Source organism: Carassius auratus, chromosome 30, assembly GCF_003368295.1.
Source record: "Carassius auratus strain Wakin chromosome 30, ASM336829v1, whole genome shotgun sequence".
Lineage (NCBI taxonomy): Eukaryota > Metazoa > Chordata > Actinopteri > Cypriniformes > Cyprinidae > Carassius > Carassius auratus.
The window spans coordinates 17,821,265-17,848,773 of NC_039272.1; the positions used below are offsets into that span (position 1 = coordinate 17,821,265).

At 39.3% G+C, this 27,509-nt stretch overlaps 1 protein-coding gene across 2 annotated transcripts; it reads right to left on the reverse strand.

The window, feature by feature from the left end:
• Nucleotides 1–206: 206 nt before the first annotated feature.
• lmo1 (LIM domain only 1) lies at nt 207–27,509 on the reverse strand. 2 transcript variants are annotated; one of them, XM_026211841.1, is made up of 4 exons: nt 26,875–27,509; nt 10,425–10,638; nt 3,974–4,099; nt 207–776 (listed from the first exon to the last, which is right to left on the reverse strand). In XM_026211841.1, the coding sequence occupies exons 1-4, from the start codon at nt 26,894–26,896 to the stop codon at nt 671–673; spliced, it is 468 nt and encodes a 155-aa protein (XP_026067626.1). In that variant the 5' UTR covers nt 26,897–27,509; the 3' UTR covers nt 207–670. The 2 variants fall into 2 exon arrangements, with proteins under 2 accessions (XP_026067626.1, XP_026067625.1); XM_026211840.1 differs by lacking the exon at nt 26,875–27,509 and adding an exon at nt 26,486–26,746.

Here is a 27,509-nt window from a genome sequence, read left to right on the forward strand (position 1 = left end):
TTAGTCCATCAGCAATTAAAATATGCTGTTTCATTATGTCATTCTGTATATAAAATTGTCATCATTTATTATTTCTTTGTAGTTGTCTGATATATGTTTTTGAAGCTTTATCTATTTTAAGGGAGTTCAAAAATTACATTTATTGGTACACGGGCCAGCCTCTTCAAACTTTTGGCTTTGGGAATCAGAAAACAAACTCAATTATGAACATTTAAGAATTTTTTTAATTCACACTGGTAATAAAATTGCATTACAGTTTCATAAAATAAATGTTCCAGTTTATATATACAGAAAACAGACTGTACATACCCTCAGAGAAGCATTAGAAGAACAAGAGAAAGAGTGTGTGTGTGAGAGAGAAAGAGAAAGAAAGAAAGTGTTAGAGAACAAAACAGAAAAACATCACAAAAACCATACAGGCAATACAGTGCTCAGCTAAGCAGGCACAACTGTACATCAAAACGTGTAACTGCTCAGTGTTGGGGACAGGAAGGGCCAAAAAGTAGTACATTTACAATAGAGTCCTCAGGGACCAATAGGGCTTTTACTGTAAAAAGTATTGCAGGCAAGCAGACAGATGCTCTTCTCTCTGAGTGCAGCAGAACATCCATTGCACAGAAGCGTGTTTGAGTGTGTGAACCGAGAGCTGCCGCTGCCGTCGTTTGTTTGGCTATTGAACTTGTGTCTCAAAACTCCCGTTGAGCTGCCCCTCCTCATAGTCCATCTGACACAGAATCATGTTGTTTTTTAGGAAAAATTTGTCGCCCACACAAAACCTACAGAAAAAACAACAACAAACATAGGTTAACATACACATTTATTTGGCCCATTCACAAAATGGACATTTTGACAATTTGACATCAGATTCAATAGTTTAGATGAATATTTGTATTCCGTCAGGCTTTAACAGACTTTTTTTTAAAAGACAAAATTCAGAATTGAAGAATTGTTTGAATTGATTTTGAATTGGCTGCGCATCAAAATTGCAGGAAGAGTAATTTATGGACTTTTCATTTAATTTTTTATTTTATTTTAATTTTTTTTATAAATTGAAGGCATTTTATAAAAAAATATATATATATATATATAAAAAAAAAAAAAAAAAAAAAATATATATATATATATATATATATATATACACATATTAAATGTGCTTTTTTATGCTTTAGAATATGGAAATTAAAACTTTTCAGTTCAATGCAGGATGGCCTACATCCCTGATATACACTAAATTAAATGCAAACAAATCAATTAAATTATTTTGGTTTAGGAAACATCATTGCATCGGTGGAAATGAACATGCAGGGTACAGTTTTAGTCATCACAGGTATCAGGAATGCTACTATTTCTATAACAGTCTCAAAGTCTCTTGTGATGTGGCAATAAGGTACAGCTTTAACTAAATGTTTTCAAAACCAACAGCATTTTTCAAAGCAGGACAGGATTGGCACCTAATGAAAGCATGCCACAATTTCTTTTCATTGGCAAAAAAAAAAAAAAAAAAAAAAAAAACAACTCTGCAACAGTTTCCAAGGAAACCCCACCACTGAGTTTTTCCCCCTATGTTGGGGCTCCTTGCCAAAGTATAAATTGTTAGTCTCTAAAAACTTCCCATGAAATTTCATGCCAATTAAAGAGAAAAACATTCCATGTGTGCACTGCTTTTTACATTGACAAGTTTGCATATGAAAACTTGTTTGCATATGACAATAGTGCGTCCATGATGAAAGCATTGCCGATGGTGTTTTCTCTTATCAATCACTGCCACGCCAATCCAACACCTGCTGCTGAGATGCAGGACAAGACTCGAAAGGCGAGTGCTGGTGCAGGCGCGTAAACATTTGTGTATGTGTGTGGGATGCGGGAGAATAAAATCATTCACTGGATCCCACAAATTAGAAATATCGTAACATGAAATATCTAAAACAAATACATTGTTATTAATCTATTGCTCAAAAGGAACATGAACTAATATAAAATATAAACGATAAACAGCTGCAAGCAGAGTTTCTATTAAGGCTATAACAAGTGTTTACAGCGTTGAGCAATGCAGTGCTGAAATATGCATGCTCACGAATCCTCTCATTAGAACACGAATTGTGGACATTATGAAAGATTCATTATGCATATATTTATTGCGTTAAGAGATTTGTGAGATTGTGATTAACGGAGATGTCTTTGAGAGATTATAAATGCAGCGCTTTTTGCTGGCATTCTGCCATCCAAACCATACACAGAGCAGTCGCTTGCTTTAGTTAAAAATAACAGTGTTCTGTGAATATTGATGCTTTAATAACAAATATTAAATGAAGAGCGTGTATGGTGGGATTTCCTAAATTTTATGGAGAAAAAAAAAGTAATGTAACTAGTAATGTAACTAATTACTTTTGAAATAAAGTAATCAGAACAGTAACATGATTACTTTTAAAATGAGTAATCAGTAATTTGATTATATTTTCAGAGTAACTTGCCCAACACTGGTGCTCACCATATATGCTACTTGATTATTTATTCCCGTTTCCTAACAAATGCTTTTATTTAGTTGTATTTAGATTCTTTAAAAGGAAGCCGTAGTTTTTTGCGGCATCAGTTATAAATGTGAGTTTGAACTTGTTTGTATTTACTGTAGTAGAGTTTAGCGCGTGTATGCGGCAGCTTTCGAGAATGACACAAAAAGTCTTTTTTAAAAGTGGGTTACACACTAAAGCATTTAGGACACTGTCAGACTCCTTTGCTCCCCAGGAATGTTTGGAAGGATGATCCTTGAAAAAAAGTTCATTCGTCCGGCCGCTTAATTCCCTCGGCGAGACATAGAGGTGACGTGCTTGGCTTGGTTGTTTATGGAGTAGGAACTTTCTAGCTGACTGTGTTCAATGAGGCATTCACATTTTGATCAGGCTTGGTATTGGTCTGCCAACGGTATAGTCACTGAAGCACTGGTTAATTTCACTCAACTCAAGTTTATAATCCCACTTCTGGTCAAAAATACAAACAAGGACAAAACTCATAGGTTTGAGATAAAAACGCAGAGTAGAATGTAGGGATGCACTAAACATTCTACAACTGAAATGAATTGGCCAAAAATTCTGTGTTTGGGAATAAGCGAAATGACAAATTGTAAATTGTATCGAAGTGACATTTTTGGTGATGTGATCACACACAAATTGCTTGTATAACAGCATATCATGAGCTCACGGAGCTATATGCTTGTTAGCCATTGTACAAAGTTGAAAGCGGATCAGTCATTTAAAAAATTTTTTTGAATAATGTCTCTTCTACTCAGCAGGTTTGCATTTATTTGTACAGTGAAAATACAAAAATGGTAATACTGTGGAATATTATTACAATTTTAATGAACCGTTTTGTATGTGAATATATAGTAAAATTGTATTTGTTCTTGTGATCAAAGCTGTATTTTCAGCAGCATTACTCCAGTCTTCAGTGTCACAGACCTTTCAGAAATCATTCTAATATGCTCATTTGCTGTTCGGTTTTACTTCTTTTTTGTCTTCAGCCGATCACATGACTGATTTAAAGAAGGGGGGGTCTCAAAAATGGCCAAAATATTGTTATTTTACTAACTTATTAATTTCAAGTTAAATTGTGTTTTGTTGGTATAATGTCTGCTAGAATGTTAGAAAATGGTGTAATTATTTTTTTTCTTTGAAAATATGTAAGTATATATAAATGTATGTCATGGTGAAACAAATTAGCAAAATACATGGGGGGGGGGGGGGTGCATAAAAAAACTTCGTTATTCAACCTTCGGCAAAGTGTGCCATTTTGTTTCACTTCGGCCAAGAATTTTTATTTCGGTGCATCCCTAGGAGAAAAGGCTATGGGCTAATGGAATGTGTAAAGTCACAATGCTAGAAGTCATTGAGTGATTTGTGTCTGAGCTAATAGGTTCTTCTCCATTTCTATATAGAAAGACAATTTTGCTGGCTTGTTGTGATCTCTTTCTCTCCCTTACCTCTGGTTACAAAGCTGACAGGCAAAACAGTCCAAATGGTAAACATTATCTCTGGCCCTCATCACCATTTCAAAGGCTGGGATCAGTTTACTGCAGGCTGCACAGTTCCCCGTTGTACCAAAGAGCCTGTGAGAGAAAACACAAAAAGCAGATTTACTCACTTATACCTTTCTTAGCCTTTATGAAATCACTGAAAAACTGAAAAATGGAAAGAAAACAACCAAAGAAGTGGGAAGGGGAAAAAAACACATTGGACAACTAATGCGATACGTGAATCCAGCTTGGCACACATTAGGTATTTTTTGTAATGAGGGTACAAACCTAGATGTTAATTCTTAGCTAATGATCTAATTAAAATGATCACATGGTTCTAATCCCCTTCTTCAAAGAGTTTTTGCCTAGCACATTGCAAAAGCAATGAAAACAGGTCTGAGGCGAGCAATTGAACAGCTCAAAGTTTTTTGTTTTTTTTCCCTCTCTCTTTTAAATCCGGAGTAACTAATGAGACTTTGCACAGACCAAAGCCAGCTGGATTTTACACAAGAGGCTAAATACTATAATGTAGTCAAAAGTTCAAAAGATTCCCCTTGCAAGGATACTGCCTCTATCCTCCGTACCTCTCCTCTCATTCTGCTTATCTCTCGGTGACCTGCTAAAAGCAGAGTGAGATGTAGAGGGAGCGTTGTGAGGTACGTAACCTTGGAGTGGAAAGTAGATGTTCGCTGGAGCATGGAAACGGATACACAACTCGCATTGCTGCACTGTTTGTTTAAGCTTATTAGATGGGACGCAAACCATCAAGGTCACAAACAGAACAAGGCATCGAGGCAGATCGCTTTCCTCCACTACATCCGCCGTCGGATTTACATTTTCATTTTCAAAGCCCTTGCTCCAATGTTTAATTTGGAGATTCAGAGTTGGAGATAGATATATACGTTTGCCAGAACAGGAATGCTATGCACACAGGAAGAGCAAATGGAGAAGAACAGGGGGAGGAAAAAGGGAGAAATAAGGCAGGATCAGGATGCGGCGGTATGCTAAACAACCCTCTAAAGTTGAGGACTTGGTTGGAGAGAGAGAGAGAAACGGAACAAAGTTTGGGCGAGTCCATATTAGTCTCTCTCGACTGCTCGCCCTGCGTCACCACCAGCATCTATCCAGCAGACCCTGCTGTTAATTAGAGCAACAGACCCGAGCGGAGAGGAGTCTTATGGTGGGAGAGGGCATGTTGTTATATCAGATAGGCGAGGTGTTAAAAAGAGCCATTGTTAGATCGGGTTACTGCTCCAGTAAAATGTGTTTATGTGGAACTCTGACACTCTGAGGAGGCCGTGCAACCCCAGCGAGGTGTTGCCTCACAAAAGAGTTCAGCTTATTAAAATAATGGTTCAAGTGCAGCTTTGTTCCAAGGTCAGCACAGAATCTGTGAGAAACCAACTCATAATTGCACATACAATTTATACTTCACATTTTGCAGTTAAATTTTAAATTAGCGGTGGAGAAATTCTCACATGGCTAATGTTGCAAATTATTCAGGTGTGTAATAAATTGAGCATTATTCCAACAAAATTATTCAAACAGCTAACTTGACTTTTTGAACGGTTCATTTAAAGAACCAACTTTTAAGAGATTTGATCCAGTAAAATGAACTGGAAATGAAATGATTTGTTCATGATTCAGACTACACTAATCATATGCTGTATTTTTAGTAATCAGTAAAAGAACTGGCTCATAAGAGTCATTTGTTTGTGAGTCAGACTAGACTAATTATGCTGTATGCTTTTTATTCAGTTAAAGAACTGGCTAATAGGAGTCATTTGTTTCAGAAACCAGGTTAGACTGGTTGGTGTGCTGTATGGTTTTGTTTCACTAAAAAGAACAGACCCGAAATAATGAATTATACTACACCGATTGAATAGAATTCAATAGAAAGACTTTCTTTTTGCTTGATTTATTGCATCACATTCAATTCAGACTGTGAATAATTTTTATTTTACTGTGGTGCAGAAGAATCATTAAAATGTATCGGATTTATCTTGATTTGATTAATTAAAAACTATATTTTTACACTGCCCTATCTATTGGTATTTCATGCTTAGTAAAATCACCATTTTAACAAAGATAGATCAGTGCAAAAAAAAAAATTGTGGATTTTTTGTTTTTTTTTCACGAGGGCCTTTGGCAGCATATTAAAGAGACAACGCCAAATCATCTGCCACAGCATTTGACAGGACAACCATTAACAGCAACAATGCCAGTTTACAGTAGTTGGCTGAGATGCATCTACCAGCCATTCTTCGATCTTGGAAAGTTCTCAGATGGCGGGCCACATAATCCTAACGTTCGCAGACACACATACACGGTCAGAGGCAGAAGGAAGGATTAAGGTGTCTGTCTGAAGGAGCATGTTTTCTAAAAGGGAATCGCACACAGATTGTGGTTGAACACATTTCAAATGTCATGCCTTAATGCTGGAGCAAGCAACTGGAGTTGGGAGTTCAATGTTGTGTTATCCTGGCTCGCTCCTGAAAAGGTGGTCGCAGTCCCTGGGGATCCTGAACAATTTCTTATGGCTCATGTCCATCATATTGCACAGTAGAGGGTGTTACAGATCACATCACAAGACCCATTTTCCCTTCTTTTCTAAATCAGGTCACAGAAAGCACAGGGATGTCATTTTGAGAGGAATGTTACTGACTTGTGAAAATTCAGGGACCTCTTGATGGTTTAAGAGCAGAGGAGTCTTCTTAAAAGAGAAGGGACTCCTCATTCTCTCACACACACACACACACACACACTCAGAGTGACCGATAACTGGGCTTCTGCAAAGAAATCTGCGGTGGTTTAATTCTAGGTTTTTGCAGCACTATGATGGCCCGGCTCAAATTGGAGACTTTACTGGTGGTTAATTTAAGTGGATTAGGAGGTTACAGAAACTCATTTGGAAGGTCACCAGCAAACTTTGAAATACAATGGCTTGGATTTTCAGGCAATATAATTCAAGATAAAGTGAAACCAACCATTTTATCAGCAAGCCCATTTAAATGTGTTATTCCATGCAAAATGTGCTCAGGAACATCCAGCCCCTAAAACGTCTATTGTGCATCATTTTTGCTATACGAGTTGTCATTACAAGCTTAACTTTTTAATTGTTTTCTTGAAAACAATGTAATCTATTCCAAAACAGATACTGTGATAAGATTAATGAGCTCGCAACTCAATGTAGGATTCCTTTAATGTTATCATAGCCTCGGAAAACTAAAAATCTCAAAGTCCCCAGCACGCCGATTCCACCGAACAGGAGGGGAAAAATTTACAAGACAATAAAGGAAAAGAGAACAGAGCTTTTGCCTTCATAATCTTGTTTGTGTTTAACTAAACTTTAGTATTAAAGCAGAAAGCCTTTGCTCATTGTTCTCTATGATTCCCTGTGGCTCGGTGTAGACAGGTGTTTCTCTTCTGGTGTTTCTTCATAACTCCTCTGAAGCCGGCATCAACTTCCTTCCCTTTAATGTCTCTCTGTGATTAGACTTCATCTGTTCTAGTTTTTTTTACTTGTGTTCAAAGAGACTGTGGTTCAATACTGTACGTGTGAATTTGCAAAGTTGTAAATACAGTGGGGTTCAAAAGTGTGAGACCACAATGAAGAGCTGGGATACCCCCAATAATTTAAACAAATATGTATATAGTAAAAATAAACAGGATACATACAGTAAATATATCAGACTTTCTTGGTTTTACAGACATGGGTCACTGTATTGTGTGTTCAGGCATAGTTGTTAATTTTGAGTGAGATAGGGCTGATATTGGGATTGTGTTTCCACTTAAATTATATTATTGATGTCTTTTTTTCCTCATAGGGATAGCCGAGCTTGCTCAGTAGACTATTTTAACATCAAACTGCACCAAATGATTGCGGAGACTTATCTATGCCCTTTAATCATACTCGCATGTTAGTAATGGATGGGCCATTATTAGGAGGAGGTGTAATCTACTTTATATTTCATTTAAAAGCACCCTTCTTTGATTAGTAAATGACTGATGTGTCCCCCCGTAATATAATGCAATGGTTCTGATATAAAAACCATTTCAGGTCAGGGGTGAATGCAGTCAAAAACAGAGGCACTCTCACTCTCTGGTCAAGAGGTCAAAGGATTCTTGACCCCCGCAAAACAGATTAATATATTTTTGTGTGCAGTACTAGAGTATGAGCTGAAAGCTTATAAATCCTGCTATACTTCTCTATTAAGGAAACTGTAATAGGTCAAGCTAGTTTGTGCAGTGGTGGGCTACGTGTGTTTTCATGGGGTGGGGGTTCATTATGGCTCTACGGTACTCCTGAAGGACAAACCGCAGAAGGAGCGCAGCTCATAATTAATGTTCGCATGGCAGGGCTCCAAAAACCCAGCCGAAAATAAAAGAAATGTGTTTGATCCGCCCGCCTGTCTTTAATGAAATGCCTCCCTGTATGGGAGGCTAATTCTGGGTGAGATTTCAGCTTCATTACTGAAGGAAAGTGGACGGATTCTCCAGCTGTGTGCTGGAGGTGAAGTTTAGGTGGGACGCCCTGCGTGAAGTCTCAATCACTCGCGTTTAAAGCAAACGCACCAATGCTTCCTCGCTCCGTCTGAACGGAGAGGGATACTTCTTAATTTGTTCCTTAATAGAATTCATATCCAGCATCTCCAGGCAAGTAGCACATATTTGTCACAGGCTGAAGAGCAGATGAGTGGGCTAGATTTCATTAGGACATCAGAGCCAGTACAGCAGCAGCAGGAAGCTCATTTTTAAGCAGTTTCTCCCTCCACCATTCTCTGCTTTCTTTCTCTAGTGCAAAAAAAAAAAAGGTAATTGTCATGCATTTGTGGCTTATTTAGATTTTTATTTTTTTTTCCCAATCATTTTATCATTACCACAAATGCCTCCGTGTACCTATAAGGGACCTTATACTCTTGTGGTTACTCTTACAGTAATGTAACCATGGATGTGCATATAGTTTATAGTATATAGTTTTTGTCTTGACTAAAATATCAGATACATTTAATCAGTATTTTGTCTTGTTCAATACATGACAAAAAAAAAAGAAAAAAAAAATACATTTCTATTTATACTGTAGTTGACTACAGTGCAATATGAATCCAATTATTCAAACATTTTATAGTTTATATCAACATTTAAAACAAACTCTAAAATCTGTAATTTATGTGAAAATCTGAGTTCCTGAAATAACATTATATTGTCTACAATATTCCTCATGCTTTAGAATCACAATACGAGTTGTGCAAGCCAGAGTTTCTTAGTTCAAGTAAATTTTTGTATTTGTGCCATTTTGTGCATATATAGTTAATCTCATATGTATATTATGTAATAGTTAATTAACTTAAAACAAAGTGCGTCGGTTTGCTTTAGCAAAGTGCATTCACTGTTCAGCTTCAGCTCACGCTGCTCAAGTGGGTCAATCCCCAACATCATATCTAAATATTGGTTTAAGAAAATATATTGTGAGTGAATTTTTTTGTGTACATTTTTAGGGTAAAAAGAAAAAACCTTAACTCATTGTCAAGTCGTTCCAAACCTATATGACTTCCATATATACATTGTCGATACAGTGAAAGTCAATGTGGTCAAATGTTGTTTTGATCCTGTTGACCTTATTCAAATGGCTTTTTTTGGTCTTCCACAAAAGGAAAGTCTATTTGGAACAACAAAAGGCGAGTAATGATGCCAGAGTTTTACTTTTGGTTGAACTGTCCCTTTAACACTGTAAATGACGACAGTTCTGAACGGCATGTCTTACTGGGAAGGGCCCTACCAGCGGGGGCTCTTTGGGGAGAGCAGCTTGGGGATAAATAACTGGATCTGGTTGGGAGACCCCAGGGACTAGGATTTAACGCCCAGGAAATAATCAGGTTTAATTTAGCAAGCAGATGGCTCAGAGATAGGAGGCAAAATGGATCCTTAGACGCGCAGTTCTGCCACTCAGCTGCCTGGGGTTAGCTGAAAGTCCATAGATGCTCTCATACGCAGCGGTTTCTCTCTCCACTTAGAAAATGGGCGACACGTCACATTCATGCAAACATGCAAAACCTTACCCGGCTAAACATAAACAATCACTACAAGATGCCACTCCAAGCTGTTTGCTCACAACTGGGACTTAATTGGAATGCACAGAGTCTGGGTCGCTACACTGCGACGAGGAAAGAACAAGCACTTAATCTTCTGTAACAACCTCAAAGAAAACATTTACAAGCTAAAAAAAATAAAATACTTATAACCCCACAAGTTAGCAGATAAAATGCAACAGGAGAGAGAGGACAGGGCCAGAAATGAGACAGGCAGGGTGGCAATCATCAGCTGTTAGATGAGGGTGTACTTTTCTGAATGTCATGCAGCCTGAGGTGTAACAAGCCCTTTCTGCTTTGGCAGCACTTTGACTGCAGTGTGTTCCTACCTCAGGTAGTCCCTGCGACAGAGGATGAGATTGGCTTTGGTGTAGAGGGTGGAGCCCACCTCCCCCAGGCGGCAGTCGCAGCATGCACATTTCAGGCAGTCTTCGTGCCAGTATTTGTCCAGGGCCTTGAGCAGGTAGCGGTCTTTAATCTTACGGTTGCAGCCGGCACATCCCTTCTGTTTTCCTTTGGGCTGGACGGAGAGCATCGGCACACCTGAGGCAACAGGGAGACAAACACAGAGCGTTGTGATTCACTGCCTGGCTAAACCGGTGACTTTTCATGTTTCGTGGCCTTTGATAAGGATGGCGACGCCGCTGTTTCATATGCATTAGCCACAGATATGCGTGCGGGTCATTTTGGACTCTGCTTGCTGGCTCATTCGTAGCTGCCCCCGCTCAAAAGAACAGATGTTATTTTTGGCGACTGACACACCCGCTTAATGGGGGCTTGAATGCATCTCTATGTTGGGATGCCCCAGGACCATCTCTATTTAGATAGCTGACAGAGGTATTTATGTTGTTTGAAAGATTAGCCATGGCCCAATTTCATCAGTATGAGAACTGTTGGCCATGCTAAAAGCCTCCCGTGGGCTTTGTTTTGTATAGATCAACATTAACCTTTTAGAACACTGTTGACCGCAAGAAGGCTGCTCTCAGCTTCCAGTGAGATACGGTATGGCCTAAGTGCCTTCCAAACACACGCACACAAACACACACACTAAAGCCCAATCTCCTTTTACACTCGCTGCATCATGACCAGAGAAGAGTAACCAAACTGGCTAAATCGCCGCGTTGTCATGTAGCCTCCCCCCTTTAAGCATGCCTTTTAGTCTTCTAAAGGACAAATAAAGTCCATTTAATAACTGCACTAAACACTAATAGTCTATCTGCGGGCTGACATTTGTGTGTGGACTAAAAGCCGCCCCCAGGCCAGAGCTGGTAACTCTGGCACTCGGCACCCCTCTGCCAGCACTAACGGGTCTGCCACAGCTGAAAGTGCAGGACAACAGCTCTTAAGACACTCTCTCCCACACTGAGCTATTGATCCGTCTAATAGAACGCACAGCTAAACCGGCACTCTCCCTCTCTCCATACCTCTCTTTTGCTCTCTGCTTTCAAAACACATTTCTCTCAGAAAGCCTTGTGTGATGCCTCCTTTGACACCTCCCCCCCCCCCCCATCCACACCACTTCCCCCGCCAATCGGCAGCGTTTCGGGCCATGGACGGTCAAACCATTAAAAGCCCCCCAGTCCTGGATGAAGACAGACCCATCTGGACAGAGGGCTTTTTATTTAAGCATTAGCCTTTTTACAGTTTTACAGTATGGAAAAAGTGTGAAAACATTCTCTGTAGATTGCAAAGAATTGGTGTCATTCAAGACAAGTCGCTGATTTTTTTTAAGTATTTGTGAGGAATTAAAATGTTAGTCAGCGCATTTACTGGCTTTCATGTCATTCCAAGCCTTTATGATTTTGTTAATGATTTGGTTACTGATCTTTGTTCTGAATAAACAAGAACAGTGATTTGGTTTCTTCCGCACTTAAAAAAATAAAAAGAATAGCACTAAATAAATAAATCCATTTACTTCAATTGGGCCCATTGCTGTTTGGACCCTATTGATTTTCATTGTATGGACAGTACAAGAAAAAAGAAAATCATGCAGGTTTGGAAGGACATGAGCGTAAATGAGAACAGATTTTTTGTTGTTAGGTGCACTATACCTTTAAATTGTCATGTTTATGTAATGCTTATGCTTAGCTGATTGTTAGTGCATTTGTGTATGAGACGAGATGTCCGTTAAGAGTCTCCTGAATCCTGATGGCAGAGGTCACAGGCAGCAGCTCTTGTTCAGCTCCGGCCTTAATGTTCGGTAATGGTAGTACTGTACATGATCAACAAATGTACGCCAGTGGGCATGAACTCCATTATCCGGTACCCCGCATGCAACTATCAGCATATTAATGTTTTTTTTGTGTGTGTGTATGTGTGTGTCCTCCTCGAACTGGACTAACCTCACATTGTATTTTCCAAGAGAGGTTTAGTACATGCTAGGGCTTGAAAAAATTCTGAATTAAAACTTTCAAACATTTAAATTGTATTTTGTATTTTATAACTCTACTACCTTCCATTACAATTTGAATTGCAATTCTGCATCTTGTTTACTTCCTTGATTCAAACCTGGAAACTTCAATTCTGAAAGGTGCGCAAACCTGGTGGTATGTGCTCACTCTCATGCTTTCCCTCTGTGACGCACATATTCATTTATTGGATTCAGATTTGTTCAGTGATCCTGGAATGTCCACACATCAGCTGTGCTATGAATATAACATTACCTCGGTTATAAAATGAGGTACAATGTGAAAGCACTCAGGAAAGACTGAAAGAGAGAGAGAGGGGGCAAGAGAGCAAGGGCTTGTTAGTTAAATTTATGACTTGGATGTGAATAAGAGCTCTGGTGGTATTCAACCATCTTATTTCTTTATCAGAACTGGAAAAAGAGGGAAGATAATTGGTCTAGCACCACTGATGGGAGCCATCAATTAGCGGTGTGCTTTCCTCTCCAGCTTCCTCCCCCCTCCAGCCCCAATATGGGCCCCTTGAAGCCGCCGCATTAGGATCACAAAACTTGCTATAAATACCAATGTTCAGTATAAATGAAGGTAAAAAGCCTTTAAATTGAAGCCACACTAGCTGAGGGCGGTCGTTTTCTACCTGCATTTCATGGCTTGTTAGAGGTGCACTCTGCAGGTATGCCAACAGTGCTCTCCTGTCAGCCTTCTACAGAACTAGAAACAGTCTTAATGAGGAGAGAGAGCACTCGTCTGCGAGGAAAAAGTGTGTCTGTGTTTGTACGAGAGTGTGCGTACGAGACTGAAACGAGCTTGGGAATCAGGCTCCTTCAGCTCCCCAAGGGATGGCACAAAAATCTTTAATTTGCCTTTTATGACAGCTAATTAGTTATTCTATTCAAAATCTTTGCTTTAAATAAGAGAACTAATTATACACAAAGGTCGTTTCCCCCACCTCAGGAGAACCACACATAATTGGTTTAGGCCACCCTCCACACTTTCCTCCCACCTTTTAACAACAAGCATGTTGGCTGAAGAAAAAAAAAAAAAGTTAACCATGGAGAGCTTAACCCTTTCTGTTGTAAACCACTCCAGGCTCATAAACAAGAAACCTTTGAGCGGTCTCATTTTGTAATTACCTGGATGAATTCAGGTTTGTAGGTAACTGAATGACACCATCACACCGTGACCGGTTTCCTAGCCCAGATTTAAGGTGGCTAGCGCTTCCTGTCTCACCAGGCTAGAGCAACCTCTAGGATGAGTTAGCTGATGTGAGGAGTGCTGTATTCTGTCTGAGCTAATCATCTTGTTTCTGCCATCTCTGAGAAACCTCTTGTTGTTTTCTAAAAAAGAGCCAGCTGAGATATGCTTTTAGAAGCCCTATATAGCCTCAGCACATTTTAAACCTGAAACGACAGAGTAAATGACTGAATAAAAGTGCATAATGTTGACTCTGACATCAGCAAACTGCTATTTTGGGGTTTATACAGAAGAGTGCACCTGTCATCATTTTTTGCACAGCCTGGACTCTCTATAGTAGACCCTTCCCCCATTTCTGTCCTGCAGAACAAAAAAGGGGGAAATTGTAAACGGAGACCCAAACTGAGGCAGCTCCCACTTAATCCAATCCATTTAACAGATACAAGTGCTGCTGACCTTCCTATGTCATTCCATGTCACAAAAAAAGAATATCCTGCTATCCGCCACTTGATTCATTTACGAACAGTAGATGCGTTTTTTTCCCTTCAAGAGGCAGCCTTGTCAAAAATTTCTCCCAAACAAATAAAATGGTGGGAAGAAAATCATTCGCGAATAGTAATTGGTGTGCACCCTGTCATCCGCCTCTTTTCCACCCATCTACCCTTTAAAGACCTTATCTCAGTTGAATATGTACAGATGCGTTTTTGAATTTGAAACTGTCAGACCATGTACTTTCCATTATAAAGATAGGATCCGGTTTTTATGTAGGCCTTCGTTTCAAGTTCCATTTTTGTGGATATAAAAAAAAATCAAATCAATGTGGTACCCTTTTGATGTATTTAAGGTTTAGAGCAAGGTGGGGGGGGGGGGGGGGGGGAGTAAGGAATCGTTTAAGCATTACAGCACAATTCATATCATATCTTTGGGGGGGAAATGTGAGAAAAAAGGATTTGTTTGTCTTTGTAGTCTGATTCTTTTTCCTTGGTTCCATTCTCTAGTAGGCACACAATGGAAGCTAATGATGATGCAGATTTTACTGTATACAGGGTTACTGTTATTAGATCTATCAATTAGCTGGACACCTCAGTGTGAGGCCTCTCCATGGGGCCAGGTGAAGGGGACCGCTGGGGTATTAGGCTTAAATGTGAGATCAGGAAGAGAGCAGCTGATTTTCTCCATTCTAAAAAGGCTTGCTCTAATATGCTCTTAAAAAGACAGTTGACCCAAAAATGAATTGTCATCATTTAATCAACCTAACCTGGATGATGTTTTTCTTTTGCAGAATACGATAGACACTGTTTTTACATGCAATTACAGTAGATGGCGACTGAAGCTTTGGCGCTCCAAAAAGGACACACATAGCCATACAGTCAGTATCAAAAGTGGTCCATGATTTATGAAGCCATGCTTTATATTTTAATCTGTTCCTGGGATTAAGTTTTAAAATGTTAACATTTAAGTCACTTTTTAAATCAGATTTTAGAGATTCTGATTCTGCCTGTCTGGTATGTGAATGAATCGTTCTTTTGTGTCAGGTATTTTCAATGAATTTCCAGTTGATTCGGTTCACAAAATAGGTTTGAATGATTTGTTCAGAACCAGATTTGAAACTGACGGATCCTCAGGCTCACTCAATAATCTGGTGAAGGCAGATAATAGCCCACTGGAGGATATCATTGAATATTGCACTGAATTATTTCAAATTAAAAAAAGAAAAAAGAAGAAAAAAAAAAGTAATTAAAAAAAAAGATTTGAATTTAATCACCTAAAATTTCTTACTTATAATTGCATGTGTACAATGGAAAAAAAAAAAATTATTCATACATATTTGGAATAACATTAGTAAATAATTTCTTCCATTTATTTTTGGGGAGTTGTTCTTAGTCAAATCATCACAATATATATGAATTTTAGACAATTAACTAACTAAAGTATAAACGTGGCTTTGTGTTTTTATGAGGGTATGCATATGAATCCCACAATGCCCTTAAATGAACCTCAAGGGCATAAACCATATGCATTACCTCAAAACATCTAAGAAAGAGACCAATTTAAAAGGGACAAAGTGCTGGAGACTTGAACTACAGATGTATGAGGGATTACAGGCAGTCATCTGTCGCAAAGCTGTTGGCATGATTTTTCATGTATGACAGCCTTTGGTTATGACAGCAGCAATGCATGCATGGAGCAGAAGCGTTCTTCAAAATATTAAACTCCAGCAGTGAATGAAAAGTGTCTGAACTGTTTTCAATGGCAGGCACGTTTACGTGCATAGTACAAAAAACTGTAGTTAAAAGATGCAACAAATCCTTTAGTTTAAATATAAGTCTGATTCCAAAAGCAATGTAAGATTAGAGACACTCATCGGTTTAAGGTAGCACTCTGAAAAGAGGCAGGAGTGTGTGTTGGAGATGAGTGTATGGTGGTTGAGACAGATTGGACCAGAAGGCCACAGTGTGACAAATGAAAGCTGATCAAGCCATGGGAGGTTGTAGTCTTTGATTGAGCTGAACCATTTGCCAGAAGGGAGTCTTGGTGGTAACAGGGATGGCAGAGGTCTGTGATGATATTAACTGCATGTCTCCAGGGCTTGTGATGAAAATGATCACCGTGGACTCGATAAGCGCTTGCAGCTTACCCTGACCATGGCAGATGCAGTCCTTGAATCACACATTTACCTGTTGAATGGAAGGAGTTGTAATCTAAGTGTTAAGAATTAAAGGCAGAGAGAATGTAGATTTAAATAGTCTTTAAGCCCAATATAATTAAGATTTACAGTTTACCTGACCCTGGCTCAGAAGTTTTTTTTAGAGTGCATTCACATATGAAACTCTTGTGTTCAAATTCAGCTATAGTAAAAGTACAACATGCGTCCAATTCGGTATGCATTTGTTTTCCTATGGAACACAGAATTTTTGTTTTTGTTAATACAATAAAAGTCAATTGGGGGGTTGGGGAGGGGGGGTTATCCCATTAAATGTTTTTTTTTAAAGCTGGTTAATTATATTGTAAATATTAACTATTTATTTTAAGTGGGAATCATTTTAAAGTGCCACTTTTCTGAGAAGGTTATGTCAAATGCTAAAGCAAACAGCATGATAAGGATGTAAATAAATCAAGAGCCAGATAATTATACCAAATACGTATGACAACTACTTCAAATTAAGACTACCAGGTTGAACTTCATCTTAAACTAAAGCTTTATGTTAGCTCCAGCTGTGCATAGGAGCCCGTTATGAGCGTACAAGCTGTGACCATGGCAATCTGGACTAGAATTTGTCAGCCAGCCACCGTGGAGGTTAATGGGGAACTAAGGCAGATGTCCTGCTATTGTCTATGTGAATCAGTTCCTTTCAATCAGTCCACATCATTACTGTAATTGAGCCTGTAGACACTCATTCTGCTTTACTGCCAAGACAAAACACATCTGGTAATAATGTCAAGTAGAATATGCCAGCTGAAACACAGACAAATGAATAAAGAGCTTGATCCTAGTTGATAAGCCCAAAGCAGAACAGTCTGAAACATATTGATTCATGTGTTTGGTGGACATCATGCAGCACATAATGGGAGAATAGAATACGTTCAGCTGGAGGCTTGTGGGTAAATCAAAAAGGTAAAACAGTTGTGGATGCAATTACATATTTTTAAGACTGCTTTGCATATGAAATCAGGCCTGACATTGCTTGCTGTGATATAATTAATACCCCAGAAATGTTTGCACAAGGACTTGACTGGAAAAGAGATGAAGAATGAATAAGAAATAAAAATGGTGCGAGATCAGCGCTGGCATGGCATGTCCAGTGCGAATGGAACGAGGGTGCGGTTCATTAATATGATGCACTTTCGCAAACTTTAGCAGCGTGCTGCTGCTAATAAGGCCCGGTGAAATGGAGCAGTGCTGCTCCCTTGCAGTGACCCTGGCACTGCCTGGGATATGGGAGGGTTTTGTCTCCGGGAATAATTGCTCTTTTCACATGTTACAAGTGTCCTGACCCCAGCGGTCGACAACCACTTTCCCAGAGCATAATTACTACTGATCCGGCCCAAATGAGGCAGCAGCATTAGGCCTGCAATAACACTGGCCCGTTCTCAAGCACAGCAGCTTGGGGAGTCTGGGTAGAGCAGGGCCTGGAAACAGGGGGTTTCTTTTCTCCAAGGCGGTCATTTCCATCACGTCAGAGGTGCATTTCTTACACTCCCAGTCACTTCTAGAACCCAAGGCCTTTTCTCTCGCTCTTTTTCTAGGATGAGGAGATTGAGAGGCATACTAAACACATTGTTAGCTCCCGGTGCCCTGCTAAAGCTTTGGCTAACAGATACGATTCCAATTAACGGATAACTTCATTAGCTTGTGTGTGCGCGCATGAGTGTTATTTTTTGCTCTACACTTTTTTTTTTTTCTCCTATTAATTTTAATTTATTCACATGGGGTTAATTAAAAGAAATGTATCAGAGAGATATGCAACAGCCATCTAATTAAATTCATTACTGCTTATTTTGGAGACGTGCGAAAACTGGCAGCATTATTGCAAGAGGCAAGTTGTTCCAACACTTTGGCACTCGCTTGCGAGCATGGTGAGAAAACAGCTCTGCAAGGGGAGCTGTCGACAGACCAGAATCAGAAAAGCTTGTGCGAACAGAGAGGGAGAACACACCCGACTCAGGGGTTAGAAGAGTTTCAGAAGAACAATCAGTCCCTCAATAGAGAAAGAATAGGGAGGTGTGTGACCTTACATCAAGCCAGTCAAGCGTCACCCATCTGGAAGTTGTTCTATACAGTAGGCCTGGAGTGGGCGTTTGTTTTAGGTCTTCATTTAGACGGAGTTCGGAGACTGCAGCCTCCCATTTACTTCACCAGAAGGCATAAACTGTCAATATCCCCCGCTGATGAATGACTCTTCATATATATATGAACTCAATTCATTTTTTTCCCACAGATTACATTTGCATCTAAATAAAGGAATAAATCCATCTATTCTCCCTCCAGATCTTTTCAGACTTTGGAGGGAAAAAAAATAAAAAAGGAGGACGACAATCTTATCTGCCACTTCGTGACTCCTGGCAAGAATGTAACCATTAGCACCGTCAGAGCCTCTTTCCGCCATGCGTCGCACAATGATGCCCCAACACCTTTTAGCCAACATTAAAAATGCATTTGGCTAGTCATAAATGTAGACCATCTAAAGTTTGTGTTACTCCCAAGGTTAGGGAGTGATGTATGAAATTCCCCTCTCCCCAGCAATTACTACACATTTAGCGTTTCAAAAGATATGCCAGGAGACAGGTGTGCCATTCAGAACCATGCTTCAAGATTGAAAAATGGAGGAAACGCCATGCAGCTAAACTCCATTTGGACTCAGTTTAGAGCTGAATAATGCAAATCCACCACGGGGGGTATTTGTTTGGCGTGTGGGGCCTCTGTAACACTCAACCACTTTCTCAGATGCCCATCTCCTTATGAGGTAAATAATGAAGCAGGGGTTGGGTTGCAACGGACAGTAACCTTTCATTTTGGTTTACGGAATTAGGCTTAATCAGGTTAACATTCTGTACAGTCACCATTAAGGGAAGTACGTTAGCAGTCATTTGACAACCTTTGATTGTTACAGCTTCCCAGACATTGGAGAATTCAGAGAACTTCAGAGCTTGTTTCAAGCATCAATCTATCTTCAGATGGCACAAATTTTTTATTCTTAGGCACAGTTTACACTAGTGTATTTGCATTTTAAAACTTTCATAGAAGTACAACCATATATGTATAGGTAGATGCCCTGATGAGTTTACGTGCTTTGAGTGGCCGAATGGGGAATCTACCTATACATATCTATGGTTATAAAAATGAGCATGAGGTTTTTGTTTACACGGTCAAAGATATACAGACTGAATGAGACAGCCATGCCATCAAGTACTATTTTTTTGTTATTAAGAATATTAATAAATTTTTCTTCTATACATTATAAATTAATAGCGTTACATTCCCGTGTTTTTGTTTTAATTCCCTTTTTTTTTTCCTCAAATGTATATTAGCCATTTATAAGTTATTGGCCATAAGATGAACATAATTATTAGATTGCGGTTATGGACCAGAATATTCCTCTCTGAATAAGGTTAGTTTCTTGTCATTGTAATTAGCTATAAACAATATCAATGTCCTCATTTAAAATGACAAATAAACTGGAGTCTATTCTAGCCTTCTCCGTAGCAGCATCGAGAGCGCTATGACTGAATGACCACACCATCCAAGGTTATTGACGTTACTGGAGAATTCAGGAGTTAAATTGAATGGCCGCTCCATTATAAGTTAAGCTCCAACCATACAAGGGAGACGGTCACATTTAAACGTGTCAAGAAAGAGTAAAATCATCGGCAGGCAGATAGGGGGCCGGACAGAATTATTCACCCTGTGCTCAGTTTCCAATTTCAATTAAAGCAGAGCAGAGTGGCCAAGCACTTGGACCACAGCTGCCACTCTAATGGATCAGAAACCTCACGTTGAGCATTGATTAAATCAGCCTCACCAATACAGTGTCCTTCCCCTTTAAGGAACAATACAAACTAACCGGCAATCACTGCCTTTAATTAGGTATTCAAGATTTGATTTATCGAAGGCCGACCAATGAGTTGTGGAAGTTGGTATCTCATTAAGTGGACTGAGTTTCCATTTGCCTGTCCCCCCTCCAGTGCTTTCTCTAACTGCATCCTCTCTTATATGTTGTGGCTTTTTTATTAAAAAAAAGGAATAGATTTTAATATCCATGTGATATTTGGATGGAATGTGTTTACACAGGCTATATTGGATTTCTCTCTTCCAACTATTTTCTTAAGTACTTTACATGAGGTTTGTTATTATCGGATTGTGGTGTATATATATGGAAAGTATATTGAGCTGGTGGGAGTTTTCATTATGTTGTCCCAACAGAAAAGAAAAAACCTCTGCCCTACATATTTCCTATATTTATAACCATTACCTAGTCAGCATTACAGATTGATGAATAGAATCTCTAGATAAAAAAAAAGGTATAATAATAATAATAATAATAAAAATAGAAATTAACAATTTACTTGGCTACCTAAACTGCATATTGTACACTACCTTCCTAAAGTTTCGGGGCAGTATGATTTAAAAAATAAAATAATTCAGATTGTTTACAACCTTGATTAAAATAAAAATTAAACACTACATCGGTGTAATAGAATGATTTAATGTGACACTGAAAACTGGAGTGATAGCTTCTTTATATTCAACTTTGCCATAACAGGAATAGCACTATAGTATATACGCAGTAGTTTTCAAAATATTATTATATTAGCCTGAAAGTACAATACTATAATGTCATATCCATACGTGTGTGTTGTGAGGCGAGTCAAGAGGCTACAACCTCCAAAAACATTAAAGCACTAGTTTGAGTATCTTCCTCACTCCAGGAATGACACATTGAATAATATATTGAACAGTGCATCATTACTCATTTCAGAATTCATCTCGCTTCACTCCGCTACTCAGTAATCTTCAACGGTTCCATTACAAAACCCAGATGCACACTATTATGAGGACTACAACTTTAATACCTTTGTGACATGCTGCGTGCATGCATTCAAACATGATATAAATACACAGTAAATATTTTCTGCACATGCAAAACTAATTGCACAGAATGCACACAGACGTATACATGTACGCTCATGCACGCAGTAAACATGTACCTGCACGGGTGTGCACACATGCCCACATACCTACAAAACAAACCATCCAAACAACAACAACACAGCAGTTATCAGAGTGTGCCTGCAGTTCTCCGGTAAACACACTCTTGTGAATATGTATCTAGGGAGCATTTCAGGAGGGATTAAAAAAAAAAAAAAAGGCCTTCCAACTAATAGGCATAATGGAAGATCAATGTAGAACAAGATGGAAACTCGCATGCATAAACAGACCGCGTTACAATAATGCCACAAGATTCTATTTCTACATTAATCATTCATAACTGCATAATGCTGCCTCAAACATTCACAATGCAACAAGGCTTTTCCTTTGTCTCTAAATACCTTTCACCACCCATGTCTGGAATTTTTCTCATCGTTTCATTCTATTTGAGTCGGGTGATATTTACAATATAAAAGACATCAAGGCGAGGTGTGTGATATTAGTTTTATTTTTTTTTATAAAGACAACACTAATGAATGGCTATGATACCTCGAGCTGCACTTTCTAACTTCATTAGAGCCAAATGAGGATATCAGTGTAGGTATCATTAGGAAAGCTTTTATCAAGTTACAGAATGTGATAAGGTTAATGAGGAGTTTATAAAAGTGTCTCCGGTGGATGGAAAGAGCTGGCAGGGAGGACGAGACCTTAAGCAAAAGTATGCTAGTCATTTATTTCATTAGCATGACCACCTGTACTTTTTTTTTTTTTTTTTTTTTTGGAAAGGCTGAACCTTTTAAAACAAGAAGGTCATGCCAAAAAGGAACATTCCAAAGTGCAGCAGCAGAACTTGATCGTGAAATTGCATGCATGTGTAGAGCTGTAGGTCATCGCTCCATTCTTTACCTAGCGCTATAGGTCGCAGTCAGTTGTAAAGTAAAATTCCTCGAGCTTCACAGGACAACCGGCACAGAGGACGAGAGATGAAGGGATGCAGCAGGGGGGAATAAACAAATAAATACAGGAATGGAAGAAGGACTGATGAAATTGAGCCAAGTGTGACGACCTGCTGCAAGAGAAGCAGAGTGTGTGTGTGTGCGCGCGCTCGCAGAAAAGAGAAAGTGATCGCACACAAATGCAATAGACGAAGCAACTCACCCTTGCAGCGAGACGTGCTAGCGAGAGGTGCTGCGACAAGGTGACGCGAGGGAATAACGTGGTCTAAAGACCAACAGAAAGTAAATTAAAAACCACCTAGTGTAAAATCATCAATATGTAGCTGTAAATCCTTCTTTCAGCAGAGCATATGTACTATTACTTGGAGCATGTCCACTGAGAAGCTACCATTGCAGAAAATTCCGGAGCAGAAACATATTTGAAATGAAAAAGACAGACATTTTTACAGACATTGTAGCAAAAATGGACATTATAGCCTATACATTTTTCCTTTTTCAAGATGAAGCTAAATTTGGCTGGACCTGATTTTTGAGTAAACCTCCTAAAAACCATGCACACCACACTTGAATATTGTTTTCTGCACCTCTCTCGTTCATGTTCCCTTTTTTACTGAACGCTGCACCTGTCTGCATTCATCTCAGGACTCAAGGTGAAAGATAAGGTTGCTCCGAGACATTTTAAAAGGTAGCCTAAAAATGACGATTCATCTCGCTGGCAGCATGTCTGAGGATGTTATAAAAGGTTTTCTATGTTCCCAATGCTTCAGTGATGGACTGTATGTCCTTGGAGCTTTTCAAAAAAAAAAAAAAATCCTGTGTTTAATGGAATTATTTAAAAACTTGCAGATAACTACATCTTTACACACAAAAATGCGGTCATGACAGACCATATGGATGAAACATGAGCCTTAGCCGGCTCCCTTGATGTTTGAAAGGGTTTAGAAATCTGATGCAGATATAATACTTCACACGTAACACAGGAAGTGAATATAATTAAGCTTGTGAGCATCTTATACAGGTTCATTGTACCTTTAACTCTTGCTCTCCCTAGAACCTTTGTCTTTATTCGCGTCCCCTTGGAGTTGCGGTAAAATGATGGGAAGTGATACACATCAGCATTCACTGATGTGCACCAGTTTGATAGTGATCAAGTGCTTTGGGATGGAGACAGAAATGGGTTTGGTAAACTGTACGTTAGGTCGATCACATAAGATCTACCGGAATGCGACTCTGCTCAGTTTGATTCCCCTCATCATCCTCGTCCTGTGTCCTCAGGATTTAAGCGACGACCCCACATGCAACTACGGTAAAATTGTATGGCCAGTTCTCCAATTTTGTACAGTTGAAAAGGGATGAATCACCTTGTAATGTTTAACATTTCAACCTCATCAGAATGTGTCGGACCATTGTGCATTCCAAGACATCATCCAAAAAAAAAAAAAAAGCATGCCAATTTAAGACCACAAAGCAATGACGGATCCCTATGTTGAGGACACATCAGTTGCAGATATATTAAACTGTAATTGCATCAGGAGGAAATGTTTATAAAGTAGGAATTTCTTCAGGCTGAAGCAATATAAGTGGCAGGAACACAAGGCATTAGGCCCCGAATCCAGGCGCAATATTGCAAGAGACCCAGGGCGAGAGAAACATTGATGCAATTTCAATATTTGAAATTGGCAAGTTTAATTTAGAGTAAGAACAAGCCAATAAGCTGAGAAAATAGCAAATACAAGAGAGAAAATTACCTTGCAGGATGAAAAAAAGTGAAAGGACTTAAGGAATGTATAAAAGTAATCTCCAAGTGGAAATTAGAAATCAACCCACAGAAAGGGGAATAACGGGAAAGAAATATTACTGTCCACTCTCTAAATCAATATAAAAGTGCTACAAGACTGAATTACCATGGTAACTCAAGTAAAGTATGAAGCAATTTTTATTATTTCAAAATAATAACTTGGTGCCTGAAGCCCTGGGTTTTATTACAGCAACAGACAGATCAGGGGTCTAGTATTCATTTGAAACATTGCATTTCGAATGCACGCAGACATAGGAACGAAGACATTTCATTGGCCAGTCAGCACAAAGTTCTCATAAATTAAAAGAGGAATGGTAACTAAGAATTTATCTTCAGGATGAAGAATAGAAGGGTGTTCTTTTCTCTACTCCATGTTCTTAGGGAGCCCAGCGATGCGAATGATCAATCCTGAACAAGTCCACAATGAGGACCCAATTATTCCTCCCAATCCAGATAGTTTTAAATACCTTGAAGGGAAAGAAAATGGCTGAATAATGTATTTCTCCAGAGAATTAAAAGTCAACCGAGAGCTTCTTTTATTTAAAGTTAGTCATGAAAAGGAGTTGTGCTTATTCTGTACCTTAACACGTTTCTACGCGCTCTCAAAATCTTGGTAAGAAAGTACAAGAGCAAGGCATTGTGTCATTGCCTGAAAGCAGTACAGCAAGGATCAAATACAGTGCAAGGACCACTGATGACAAAGCCGCAAAGCTGAAGTGTGAAAGGGCTGATCATTTGGGATGGCTGTGTAAAAGGTAGTACAAAAGCGAGGGTGTGCAAAACTATGTCGCAGGCCCCACATCGCTCTTCCAACTTCTAGCGCATAGTACGTCGCATAGTACAAAGAGCAGAGATATGAATGACCCACTATTTCACATAGAAAAACATACATATTTTAAAGACTTCCTAATAGAGCTTCCAAACAACTTGGGATGAATTTTAGGTCAGAAAACTGAAGCAAGAATAGGGTGTAGTTAAAAATTGTGAAAACTACTTTCCTTTCGGGGAAAAGGTAAAATAATTATTTTATTGCAGAATGCAGTTATTTTGGAGTTACACAGACCATTTGAAAGTTCAGTTATGGAAACGAACAGGAGAAAGAAAAAGCAGACACTAGGGTATATAATTTTCAGAATCGCTACAAAACCGCATTATAAAATGATTTGCTTAAAGGCCATTTTTTTTAAACCGCAATGTATCAGCAAGTTTCGAAGTACCAACAATCCATTAATGGTTGCTTTCGTATGGATGATGTGAGCGACATGTAGGTTGTGCATATGGTTATGTTTTTACAGAAGGCTCGGATCAATTCATCTTATTCACTAGCTTCCCTCATTTTGAATTCAGCACAAGATGTACCCAACTATGAGGACACTTTACCTCAACTGATATATTTAGAGTCAGACTATAGCCTTTTATTAGAATCAGACTTATCTGAACATACTGTAGCCTGGGCTTGTGTTAGTAAAAGTGTGTGGAGAGACTGTTAGAGAGAGAGCAGATCCATGCTGCCTTCCAATCTCTTCCAAAATGCCAGCGCAGTTGGTCAGCACCAGCAAGCAAAGGGTGAAGCTTTTAGGCAATAAGCAGCAGGTGATCTAAGCTTTTCTGTAAGTCCTAATGCTCCTAAAAGCCACTCTCCCTGCTTCTGTAATTGGGCATCAGTAGTTAATGCAGTATTGACTGCATTACATGCTCCTGTGCATCCTCTCCTACTAATGCCATTTGCATCACCTTGTACATTTACCATATTGCTAAGCCAATAGCTGTTAAAAGCAATCTAAATCATATGGGGAACTTTAATGCAAAACAGACATCCAAAGGAGACAATTTACAGTTGAGTTAATCTGGGTACATTAGCGCAACATGGATTGAGCAAGACAGACCAATTTATGTTTCTACGGCAATCCCTTTATTGGTTTTTAAGATGAGTTAGTGAAAGGATGGTTGGCTCAAAGAGAGATGAAATATACATCTGTCAAACATAAAAATGGGTCTTAATGCAATCTACTGCTTTACAGGGGAAAGGGCCCCTGGCTAAAACTAAACTTGTGTGTGATTACAATATTTCCCGAAAGATGACAAGAAAAGCATTTTTAGGTCAAAGACACTTTGTGTGGATATTCTTCTCTCAACGACGTTAAAGAAACATAGCAAAATACAAAAACGTGATCGAGCTTAAAAAAAAGGCACCTTTGCAAGCTCCGAAATAAGTTTATAAACCGTTTCCATAGGAACCAGCGTGCAGCGTAAATACGGAGACGTGCAACGCACATAAGCCAATAAAAACGGAAACATTTACAAACTAAACGGGCTGATATCAAACTGGTGAACTAGATTTCTTCGCTTGGACCTACAAGTATATAGGTTAAGGTTCAAATGTTCTCACCTGTGAGCGAGGGCAGCCGCTGCTGATAAAACATCTCCCCGTAACTTCACAGATTTGACCGAGCGCTATCTGATACTGCGGTGAACAGCGACTCTGGTTCAGCTCTGTCTGCGTCTTTTAAACGGATAATATTAGATTTCATACGCGGGGACAGTCAGAGAAGCATGTCCGAAGTGTTTAAGAGTAACGTTAACGTATGCGCTTTCCTCCTCATGTAAACCTGACGAACGATCCCGTCTGTCTGATATGACAAACGAACTGGATCACGAAAGTGCCGTCCGCGGGGAAAATGGACGCTAAATGCTGCATTTCCTCACTGTCCCGCGTTCTTCATAGACGTAAGGAGCAAATGAATGCACTTATAATAATCCGTACATCCATACACTTACCCTCTTCCTTGTCTAACACCATCGTCCTGAGGAGCGAGGAGTCCGGCTCCAGGCGATCCACTCTCGGCTCCAGCACACTTCTGCGCGCGCCACTCGCGTCTCTGAGAAGAAATTGCTTTGCAACAACAAAAAATAATCGTCCGCGTTGTTGCCGCGAGCTTTAATTACACAGGCTGACTCGTCTGTGTGGTTTTCCGCTGTTCAGAGACGGAAAGCCATGTAGAGAAACGTGTGAGTCTGTTATTCTATTGTTTAATGTATTTCGGAGATAATATACAGCGATGTCCCCTCAGCTGTATTCGCGTTCGCAGCGCGTCAGTAATATCCACGCTTGTAATTAACGATGTCTAAAACTAAAGTGAGACGCCACAGTGCATTCCATGCGAAAATGAAACGACTACACTAACTCAAATCTAATTTAAACACCCGTTTAAATTGAGCTGCCGCGAAGACGCTATTCTCGGAGTAGAAACGTGTTCCTCCCAGTTCTCATTTGCTCCGAGACTGTAACTATATTCAAGCAATCCAATTCTGAGGCTGACAACTCCTAACAGCATGCTCACGCTGCCTTTCTCACCCAATTTATGCGCTCCGCGCGCTCCTGCTACTGAATAAATGCGCGCGCTTCCCAGAGA

Bases quoted from the DNA above. Each gene is read 5' to 3' on its own strand.
- lmo1 (XM_026211840.1), bottom strand. From the start codon at position 26,519: ATGTTTTATCAGCAGCGGCTGCCCTCGCTCACAG. The intron at 4,100-10,424 runs GTAGGAACACAC...TTTCTCTCACAG, and splicing joins TGTCGCAGGGACTACCTGAG to GCTCTTTGGTACAACGGGGA. The intron at 777-3,973 runs GTAAGGGAGAGA...TTTTTTCTGTAG, and splicing joins TGTCAGCTTTGTAACCAGAG to GTTTTGTGTGGGCGACAAAT.